Source organism: Scomber scombrus, chromosome 16, assembly GCF_963691925.1.
Source record: "Scomber scombrus chromosome 16, fScoSco1.1, whole genome shotgun sequence".
NCBI classification, from domain to species: domain Eukaryota; kingdom Metazoa; phylum Chordata; class Actinopteri; order Scombriformes; family Scombridae; genus Scomber; species Scomber scombrus.
The window spans coordinates 19,952,442-19,963,595 of record NC_084985.1 but is presented as its reverse complement, the minus strand read 5'-3'; the positions used below and the strand labels follow the sequence as shown (position 1 = coordinate 19,963,595).

At 39.4% G+C, this 11,154-nt stretch overlaps 1 protein-coding gene across 1 annotated transcript in view; it reads right to left on the bottom strand.

Annotated features, from left to right (window-relative positions):
• Positions 1 to 1,444: 1,444 nt before the first annotated feature.
• col16a1 (collagen, type XVI, alpha 1) overlaps positions 1,445 to 11,154 on the bottom strand; it is a 63,847-nt gene continuing 54,137 nt past the window's right edge. Inside the window, exons 52-71 of the mRNA XM_062435449.1 lie at positions 11,047 to 11,100; positions 10,907 to 10,951; positions 10,739 to 10,792; positions 10,612 to 10,647; positions 10,463 to 10,525; positions 10,311 to 10,382; positions 10,067 to 10,120; positions 9,590 to 9,634; positions 8,639 to 8,683; positions 8,410 to 8,463; positions 8,193 to 8,246; positions 8,038 to 8,088; positions 7,396 to 7,485; positions 7,260 to 7,295; positions 7,103 to 7,147; positions 5,602 to 5,799; positions 5,314 to 5,377; positions 4,980 to 5,153; positions 4,809 to 4,886; positions 1,445 to 3,014 (exon numbers count right to left, since the gene is read on the bottom strand). Of these exons, the coding sequence (XP_062291433.1) occupies positions 2,821 to 3,014; positions 4,809 to 4,886; positions 4,980 to 5,153; positions 5,314 to 5,377; positions 5,602 to 5,799; positions 7,103 to 7,147; positions 7,260 to 7,295; positions 7,396 to 7,485; positions 8,038 to 8,088; positions 8,193 to 8,246; positions 8,410 to 8,463; positions 8,639 to 8,683; positions 9,590 to 9,634; positions 10,067 to 10,120; positions 10,311 to 10,382; positions 10,463 to 10,525; positions 10,612 to 10,647; positions 10,739 to 10,792; positions 10,907 to 10,951; positions 11,047 to 11,100 (1,506 nt within the window). The 3' untranslated portion in view covers positions 1,445 to 2,820. The remainder of the gene's footprint in view (positions 3,015 to 4,808; positions 4,887 to 4,979; positions 5,154 to 5,313; positions 5,378 to 5,601; positions 5,800 to 7,102; positions 7,148 to 7,259; positions 7,296 to 7,395; positions 7,486 to 8,037; positions 8,089 to 8,192; positions 8,247 to 8,409; positions 8,464 to 8,638; positions 8,684 to 9,589; positions 9,635 to 10,066; positions 10,121 to 10,310; positions 10,383 to 10,462; positions 10,526 to 10,611; positions 10,648 to 10,738; positions 10,793 to 10,906; positions 10,952 to 11,046; positions 11,101 to 11,154) is intronic.

Genomic DNA, 11,154 nt, shown 5'->3' with positions numbered 1-11,154 from the left:
AGATCCGTCTCTCCGTCAGCAGCTCACAACACCTGGGAGACAGGATGAGAGAGAGAAAGAGAGAAGGAGAGAGACCACTCTTCTCAGTAGAACAACATCAAGAACAGGGGATGGGGGGCAATAGTAGGGTGACTGGATGTACACCCCCCATCCCTACCAAAACTGACAACCTGAAGTTTTGACTGATGGGACATACTCTGATCTTAATCCCCCATATCACCATGACAACCACAGCTCACAGCCACCCACATCCATCCCTCTGAATTCTCTAGTGTTTTGGATGATGTCAGTGTCAGCCCCATCCAAATATCCCATCCCTGTTCCAGCAGCGAAGAGGAACATATTTATATTGTATCTCCTTGTCTTCCACCACAGTATCTATGAGCTGAGAGGACCTGAAAACCAAGTGTAGTGAAAGATGGTGTTCTTTTACATCGTGGTCACTAAAGATGGTTTTATATATACAATATTGTGACATGTTCTGAAGTCAAAATGCCTGGTCTCTTTTGCAACATCACACCTAATGCCTTAAAACTGTGCAAATGACCAATAAATGATTGCAGCCCAAATTCACACTCAATAATGTACTGTACCTTTTGTAAAATGTAGTATTTTCATCTGTAAACTTGAGTGAAATCCCTGATTTACCTCATGTGTACATTGCCCCCCCTTAACCCCTCACACGCCTTCCTCCTCCTCCACTACCCGCTTTCTCCCCAAGTCTCATTTTAGAAACTAACAACTAGCTTTATCTCTTCCTCTTGTTGCCTGGCAACAGCATATCCCGATGGGCACTCCCATCTCCCACAATGCAGTGCTGTAAATCTTTGTAAATGTGTGTTGATTATTATGTAGAGAAAAAGGAATGGGTTATGATATGCACCAACAGAAATCCTGTGTTAATGAATTCAGTGAGTAATAAAAGTTCTTACAGAAATACTGACTTTTCTCAATACTAATCAGTTACAGTCCGAATGGGCTTCCTATGCCACTGTCAACTTTCCACAGGGTGTCAGCGAATTAATGACTGATTTGTTTTCATCAACAGAAGCTATTTATTGTTCTTATAATAATCATCTGTAAAAAGGGTTTTTTTCTCCTGGCTGTTCAGGTAAACCCAAACCAATAAAAAGGAACCTTTTGTAAAATCTAATGTTCTTCTGTATCATGTGGGAAAATGGAAAAGACTCATTTAGTCAGGCTCATCCATTTCATCTCCTCATCATTTCATTTCTTCTATTTCAAATCTGATAGTAGCAATTAAAATGATCTATTACTGCATGTAAATAAACTCCCACACTTCCAAAGCTGCAGATGCTCAGCATTTTGTCAACATTCTTCCATCATTGCCAAAAGTTCCCACTATACATGAGCATATATATAAGTAAGACCCAAAAGCACACATTACATGCAATGAAAAAACAACCACACTTGTTCTGCTTTCAAAATGTATCTTTTTTTCTTTTCCTCAAATGTTTAATAAAACAGCATATGTAAGGCACACGATGGGTTGGACAACAACATATGACACAAAACAACATATACACAGGCTGGAGAATTGATGACAACATTTTGCATGGGTGTGCTTGTTAGAAACAAAGTGTGACCACAGCTGACAGTTCTAAACCAGAGGTTCTTCAAGTGAGGGTTTAACTATGGAAATGATGTGATTTATAAATCCATAGACTTCCATATACAACATAAAAAAACAGATAACCCAAAAATACAGTAAGCAGTTTGTGATGCATTATAATATATTTTCTTTGTCCTTATGTACCTGGGCTCAATTATTGCTCATATTTTCTTGAACAAGTGGAATAAAACTTTGGAATACAAAATGAGACAATGCTTTAAAATGGCTGTATTTCCAAAAAAAAGCCTGGAGTTAAAATGACACAAAATGAACTCTAGCATAATTACAAAAGCCAATATGCTTTCTCATGTAAACGCAATTTTCTTCTATAAATAATTTGTCTTTTACTAAACACATGATTCCTTTTTCAAAGCTTATAGACCTCAGAAAAAAACATCCCTTTGGCTTTTTTATTTGCGGTATTTCCATTGACCATAAAAATTAATTGTCTAGCCATACTTATGCCTTTTTGTAAATGTTTTGAAAAAGTATAAAAAGCCACTATATATAAATATAAATATATACAAAACAGTCAATCAATCAAACAGGGTATGAATGCACATTTTTGACATCTGTTTCTACAGAGGTAAAATCGACATTTCTGGGGTAATTTTCTTACAAATCAAATTCAAATACTATATATCACCCCTCAAGCATTGGAACAAAAAATTTGAAATGCATGGGATGTAGTCCAAATCTGATTTTGCGAGAAGGAAAGAAAGATATCAGAGGTGGAAGCAAAGTGCGACAATAATTGTGTGTTCTCTTTCTACAGATTCAGACAAAGAAAGAAGAAAGAAAAAGAAGAGGCCAGACTTAATCAAGGAGAAGAAAATACTGATTGTGATTCTTGTCACCTCCTCTGGGTTGTTTGAAAATGTACAAAGGAGTGCAACACAGTGACAGGGGAAGCTGGAAGAAAAGAGGTGAGACCAAATAAGAGTCAGTAATATGTCAATAGGGAAAAAGAGTGACGCAGTAAAAAAGTGCTGCCGGTCTGTCTTTTCAGGCCTCAGTTCCAGCGGGGTCCTTAGAAAAGAATTGTGGATTTTTGCATAGAACTACAGTAGAAATCTGTGAGGCTAAATCTATACAAATCAACAACAAAGGCAGGTCCTTTATTTCATCTCGTGGTCAGATTGAACAACTTTGGGTCATGGTCTTTGTCACCTCTCACCTTTAGCCCTTTACCAGGGGCCCTTCATAGGTGGGCCCTTGGGGCTGTACTCTACTTGATGGCTCCTACAGTCTCCAGGATTACACCGGCCATCATGTCCCTTCGTACCAGGCTGCCCAGGAGGGCCTGGGACTCCAGGAACGCCCTGCTGGCCAACAGGGCCTGTGGGTCCCATTTTACCATAGCCTTGGGGTCCTGGGATACCTGGAAGAATGAAGTAAAGGGGATGTAATGATAAGCATTATGACTTTCAGCTGATATTTAACTTTAATAGCTCTCCTGTGAACTAAGATAAATAAACTAAAGATGTGTGATGTTAATGTTTGACATTCTGAAACACAGCCAGTCAGCACATCCACGCAATTTTTATAATGTGATTTCATTAAATCAGAGTTCTGCTTTGTGAAACATGGCACTTATCTGTTGGATAAGTTCATTGAATTTAAAGGCAGCAACACAAACATGACAGGTTGACTGTGTAGTTTGGCCTACAGTCACCTGTGTGCTAATGACTGATTGGAAATAACTTAAATGTATGTAACTTTAAACTTTTTTATTGGTTAAATGTTGGTTAAAAGATGTTAAATATCATCAGATAAAGTCTTCAACTGTTTCCTACTGCCCAGGAAAACCTATGTTACCATACTTTTACATTTAATGGTGCTGTACCCCATCTAACAAGATAATTTATGATTTCTTACCGTTCATAAACAGACACTAACTCATTTGGAAAAAAATGTAATATAAATCAGTATTAATCTAAGTTCCATCTACGTGAGGTTTCTCAGATAATGCTTGTCTGGGCAATGAGGCAGTTCACACATTTTCATAACTGTTGTTCCTGAGTGAAACATGATGCTAAATATAGTAGTAGACCTTAGTAATATATAAAAAGTCTGTTTTGTCAGGTAATAAACATTACCAGTGTCTAATAACCGAAAATGACACACTTATGGTGTGTCATTTTTATGGTTAGCATTCCAGTTAGGTTACCTCTGTCATCTTTTGTGTATTTTACTTGTTAAAAATAATGACTACACTGTTTGGTTAGGTTCAGGCACAAAACCCCTAAGCCAGGGTTAGGGAAAGATCATGGTTTGGGTTAAAATGATAACTTTACACGTGAAGGGAGAGCATGTAGGGAGCGTTGTGTAGGGGCTTTTGTTTTTTGGTATATCGGGCTGTGAGACTAATGGGCTTTCAGAACAAGGTGAAGTTTTTTAGACTATTTGGACACTGAAAAAACAAGCATGTACCTCATAAAACATTTTGGTTTGTGCACATATTGAGAAGAAAAATGAATGATCTTTGAATATGTTTATTTTTATATTTGGAAAAAGCCTAGCAAGCTGTTTCCCCATTTTCACTCTGTGTGCTAAGCTGTGGTTATCGACTACTAGCTGTTACTAGCTGTAGCTTCTTATTTAATATAAAAACACCAGAATGACATAGGTCTCTTAGCAAAAAGAAGAATAACTGTGTTTGTCAAATATGTTTGCTTTTAAATGTTTATTTTGTTATGTAGAGGGAAAAAAATAGAAAATATGTAATTTATGTAAATTAATGCAGATTTGCTAATTTAGCTGTGATTAAATAATGTCAAATGTTGATTTAGGAGTTATGAATCTAGCTGATAATAAATCAAATTTAAGAATGAAGAAAAATAAGTTTTATCATACTGGCAATTACAAATCAACAACACTAATGTTTTAAGCAATTTGCATCATTTACGTACTGTGATCTTAGCCCACCCTGTCAGAAGGGTTTTAGCGTAAGGTGTTGCTTGTGATGAGAGAAGATTGTGGATTGTTGCAAATGTAAGTGCCACAAGAAAATTTGACAGAACAAAAGGATTAACTAAAACTGAAATTACATTTCAAATGTTTGAATGCCTAAACTAAAAAAAAAAAAATCTAAAATCTACTCACTACTAGCTTATTCCCAAATCAAAATTAAGCTGCAATGTCACATAAACAATGTACTAGTGGAGTACATTACCTGGTGCTCCTGGAGGTCCAACATCTCCCATCTCCCCAACACCCTTATCTCCTTTTTCTCCATTGGGTCCTCGTGGTCCTAAAGACAATTACCAGTTTTGACAGTGTTAAGTTAATGATGACACTTATGTTACTGCCATGGTCTAATTATAACTCTAACTAAATGACTCACCTGGGGGTCCTAGGGATCCTGGCCGGCCTTGTCTGCCTATTTGTCCCGGGAGACCAGGTGCACCTGGGGTTCCAGAATTACCAGGAACACCGTCTTTCCCTGGGGGCCCAGGCCGACCTGGGGATGCTACCGACTCTGGCATTTGCATGCGAGACATGTAGTAGGCCATTCTCTCTGGGGAGGAGAAATATGGGATAGCAAACAATAAAAGCTCTTTCCCAAAGGAGTAATTGAATCATTCTTTGAAAAAGAAGAAAATGTTGCTCTAGACTAAAAATTATGGCAATACACATAGTAAACAATGTGCAATTCCAGAGATTAGCATTGTCCTCACCATCAAAAATTTTAACGACCTGCTGGCGGATGAAGTTCTTGATCTCGTCATAATTGACTACACCCTGTGAAATGACAGCGAAACAAAGAGATAAGCAAAAGTGCAAACATCAATCAAGGTAGATAATGAAAAAATTCATTATTTACGAGAACAGATGGAACTAGTGAGCTCCCCTGGACACTGCTCTGTGTATCATCATCACCTCTTTTCACAACTAAGCTGCACACTGTATGTTTTGGAGTTGGTATAAATGTGCTGTGCTGTAAGTGTGATGGAACTGTATCTCACATCATTTCCTGGTATGCCTGAAGGTCCAGGAGGCCCGGGGGTTCCCGCTGAGCCTGGGCTTCCCCTCTCTCCTCTGGGTCCGGCTGGGCCAATCATGGGCTGTTCAGCTTTGGAGTGATATCCTAATCCACCACCAGGGGGCCCCGGTCTACCTCTCTCCCCTGGAGGTCCCCTCTGGCCCGCAGACCCTGCCTCACCCTAGGAGGAGGTTATGGTAGTAGATAAAATATATTGTCAGTCATGTCGATTGTATCTTAAAGAGTGTGTAAATATCATTCATCCATTCATCACAGTACCAAGTGCATATTAAAACTGTTTATACTACAAGCTTTTATTCCTTTATGGGCCAAATATGAGCATGGTCTATCTATTTTATGATTGCTTGCAAGCTTCAGATCACTTACTACAACTCAATATTAAGGACCTGCTTTGAGAATTAGTGAACATTGACCTTTTTTTCCAGAAAAAAAGTCGCGAAATGTGTTCTTGATGAGAAGATGACCATTTTCATCTCTGTACATTAAGTATACACCTGTAAAGCTCTGCTGGCTGTAGCTTCATATTTAACAGACAGATATGAGAGCTGTATCAGTCTTCATCTGACTGTGCTAGAAAAAGGAAGACGTATTTCCCAAAATGTTGTAATATTCCTTTAATGACTTATTATTTCAGGGTACGCTAAATAGCTTTTTCTGCTTTATTGTGATTTTTTAAATTTGAGAAGCATAAAGATCATCATTGAGCTGCTTCCAGAGAATAAGAAGAGGGCTTTTGGCTACATCTCACTTTAAACACAACAGCACCCACCACCCGGGCTGCGTAAATTCACTCAGAAAATAGTGCCGCTACATTAGTGACAGTGATTTATCGAGGACAAAGAAGCCCATAATGGACGTCTAATGTTTACGCGTCACCGACAGACAAGCGGCTCTTGAAATAGAGAGGAGGGAGAAGAACAGAGGAGTCCGTTCTTGTCTTTCTGCTCTGTTCTCCTCTTCTGTGCAGCTAAAACCCTGACAATGCCGTCCTGTCAGCGTGACAAATAGCCTCATCTAGCATCTCCCCTCATGCTTAATAGCGTTATCCCATAGACAGAGAATAACTATATCACTGTGTCCACCTACTGTAAGCCTGTGTCTAAGGACAATTCCAATAGGCTCTAGCTACAGACGACTATCGTGTGGCCGGCTAACAGTTTGGAGAGGGGTGATGTGAGGTAAGGGGGAAAGAGAGTTTCGGTGGGAGGGTCAGAGGGTTAGTGAACTGATGACTGTGTTAAGTGCATGTGCTGAGTAGAGGCAGAAAGGAAAAAAGTCTCATTGAGACTTGGGCCTGTCAGCCCAAGTGTCAAGGAGCTAAAAGAAACAGAGAAAGGGTACATTTTGCTGCATTGAAATGGTCTGCCGTAATGGATGGTAATGGATGGTTGAGATGCTCTCTTAGACAACACACACACACTCACACAGTGTAATATACTGTGCCATGCTGAGTTGGCTCTTACCTTTTGACCAACCTCTCCGTTATCCCCTGGTATGCCTGCCACCCCCTGTCAAAACAAAGTAAGAAATATCTATCAATGAATGAAATATACATCTCTACATCAATCTCGCTCCATTATAATCTAATAGGGACAAACATTACACCCAGACATTACTCACATCTTTACCAGGAGGGCCATCACTGCCTGGTTCTCCCTAAAAGACAACACAAGAGAAAAGTTAAGCAGTATAAATTATGTATAATTAAATTTGACATTAGACACACATGCATTTTGGGTTGTTAAGCAGTACTAACCATGGACCCTGGGTACCCGGGCGATCCTGGAGGTCCTCCCATTCCTGGAAGACCCCTCTCTCCAGCCTGGCCCTTATCTCCCTTTATACCCTGGAGATTAAGGGAAGGAAGAATTTAGACTCCCTTTCATTGTTTGCAATTTTGGCAGCAAGACAGAATTTCAATTGTATCTTGTTCCACTCTCTCGCACTATCGTTCTCTTTCTCTCTCACACACACACACACACACACACACACACACACACACACACACACACACACACACACACACACACACACACACACACACGCCCATACATAAACAATGAATAGCTGATAATGCATAATTTTCAAGTGGGGACACTTTCTTAGAGCACATTCATTTTAACTTGTTAATCTTTAAATGAAGATGTCATATCATTATCTCTGCTCGTCTATTTTCTTTGTTGTGTTCAGTTTGTACAGCTTTTTAAAAATTATTTACTAGAATCATTATTAATGTTAGTCATAGTCATTTGTTAGTATAGTACAGTGCTCATCATTTATCCTTTTTATGTATTTGCTGCTGAAACAGCCCACATTCCCCTTGTGAATGTTAAAGATTCAGCTAAACTGATCCAACTTTTGTTCTTTTAAAAGTATAATGATCACATGAGTCTCTTACCACTCCTGATGGACCAGCAGGTCCTGGAGGTCCAGCTGGACCTGTAGAACCCTGTTAGGGAAAGTAAATAAACACATTATTCATGTTTAACACACTAACATTTTTACAATATCAACAGAAATGAACAGACCAAGGTTAAAGAGCAATTAACTTACAGCATGGCCAGGGGGTCCAGGTCGTCCCTGAGCTCCTTGGGTTCCGGGATCACCCTGGAAAGGTCACAGATTTGACCTTTAGAGAGCTTTAGGGTTACAGTGCCTCTGATAATATACACTTGCTTTGGGGTTTCTGTGCTTAATTTATTGATGTGCTCTGTAATGCTTATCTAAATTGTCCTCTGGTAATGATATTGTAGACAGCAAAAATACTCACATCATGTCCTGGTCTGCCTGGTGATCCAGATGGACCTGTAGGTCCAGGCTCACCCTAGAAGGATGAGAGAGTAACAAAATGGTAATAGATGAAGCAAAATAATTTATAACAGTAATAAATTAGTTTTCCTAATTATCAGTTTGGCCTAATACACAAGCAAGAGGCAGCAACTGTAAATAGACAAACAGACAACATAGTGTGATGGTAAAGCAATGAGTTGTGTGCTAACCTTCTGTCCAGGGAAGCCAACATGACCAGTTTTCCCTTTGAATCCCTGAGGAGGGACATCAAAGAGAATGAGATTGGTACAGTATCAAAATTCACAAAGTCGAGGTTGCCAAAGAACAGGCAGACGTGTCTTTGAAATCCTGAACACCTGCCCTTGGGTAGAACACAAACTGAGATACAGAGTGAGAGACAGAAATAAAAAAAGAAGGGAAGAGAGGGAGGAAGAGCAGCAGCAACTCGTTTCTTCATTGAAGTGTGTGAAAATCACTATCTGGTAAAAAATGAGAAAGATCTTACAAAAAGATTGAGAAAAGATTAGAATTTTCAAATGGGGTCACATCACCAGTGACATCTACAAGATTTAATTAGCATGGTATTGAGTGCCAATTGGGCCAACTTTGCCTTTTTGCATGGGATACTGTCGCTGAAGCTATAGAAAGGTCAACAAGAGTCATGCTTGCATTGTTTTGAGCTAAATGCTAACACCACCATGCTAACTTGCTTAAGGTGATGTTTAGCAGGTCAGACTCATGAAGTTTAAATCCACTGTCACAGTCTCCAAACAATTCAGGTAGTCTTTAGGTGAAAAAGTGTAACGTTTATCAAGTATTACTTGTCAAGTACTGGGTAAACAATAAGTTTAGCCATCAAATGTCAGCCCTTATGGTAAAGTTCGGGGATAACCAAAGTCATCAGGATTCAACCTCTGGGGACCATGAATGTCTGATTTGAGACAATGAAATGAAGGTTTGCTTTGTCATTTTATGCAACTACGTAGCCGTGGGTACATGCTTTCAGAGTGGATATTCTCATTACAAATGGATAAAAGTAATTAATAACACATTGATAGCATTCAGTGCTCAAGGCAGATACATTATATTTCTTATCCATACTTCATGTTGTTTTATGCACTGGATAAAGAATCATATCATGTCATAAAGGTGATACTCACTGGGATTCCTCTTGGTCCTGCTGGGCCTGCTGGGCCTGTATCTCCCTGACAAAGAAATAGACAGTCAGTGTCAAAGGTCAGCACGCTACAGCCTGTCCTCTCAAGAAAAACAACTGAAAAAAACCTTGTCCTGCAAATGAAAAACAAACAAAAAATAACAACGTGTGGTACAAAGGTTGTAACCACATTTCAAGTGATCATTTTAACCAAGACTATGGTCTTGATCTTATGCTAACCAAGTGATTTTTGTGCTTAAACCTAACCAGACTTCAACCACAGTGTTGTCACACCATAAAACATTTATATTTTCACAGTGATTTGTAACAGTTTTGGAAACTGGCATATTAAGCTCAAGTGGGTAGTTCTAGAAGTACAAACAACTTATGTGGTCATTTAATTTGAAGGACTTTAGATGGCATACTAATTGTATTATTTTGTATGTTGCCATGTCTGACACATACAGTATGTGTAACTTACCCGCAGCCCTGGTTTTCCATCTTTTCCATCCATTCCTTCAATGCCAGGGGGGCCCTTGCAAATACAGACAGGGGGTATGGTTGAGGATTCAGAGTGGAATACAGTTTGCAAATGCTTTACCAGTCAAAACTGGACACATCTTCCCATTCACTGAAATTACAAAGTGTGACTAAAAGTTTGACTGGTAATATAGGTTGGAATGGGTCAAAATTAGATAATATACTGTAATATCAAGTGCATTTACCATCAACCCTGGAGAGCCAGGTGAGCCTGGGGCACCACTTGGTCCCTGAGAGCCTTGGTTGCCAACATTGCCCTAAGAAAGAGAAAAACTAGGTCATTATTGCTCATTTTTGAGGATGCACCAAAAATGTGAAACAGCTGAATGTGTTTCACCTGTTCACCCTTGAGCCCAGGAAGTCCTTCCCTTCCAGTTTTGCCAGAGGGACCTGGTATACCCTAAAAACACACACAGTAACATACAAAGTCAGTGCAACGATTTCAAAAGCAACAATGTGCAAGAGAAGGGCAAATCATTTACATACTGGTGGTCCGGGGAAACCTGATTGCCCTTGGAAGCCCTTGAAAGAAAATAGAGACATATGACTTTGTATAATACCACAATAATTTGATTCTAATAGTAACACAGTTACCACAACTGTGTGTACATACCTGATCCCCTTTGGGTCCAATAGGCCCTTCTGGTCCTGAATCTCCTTTACTACCCTGCAGACACAGAATAGCTCAATGGTGAAACAAATCTCAGTTATTACATTTTGCAATGATAAATGAATGAGTAAGGCTCTAAATATTGAGTCAAATGTAAAATGAAATACTGACCGTTGTGCCTTGCTTTCCTGGGTATCCAGGGGTACCAGGAGAACCCTGCAGCAGAGAAGGAAATGTTGGTCAGTAATATCCAACATAAACTGCAGACACATTATTAAAGATACTATGTATTAAACAGTGTGGTGGCTCACTGATTCTCCTTTCAGACCAGTGTTGCCCAAGCTCCCACGTTCACCCTTCAGTCCCTGACAAATACAAATGGGCAGTTAATCAATGTCAGGTCACATATCAGTGTAACC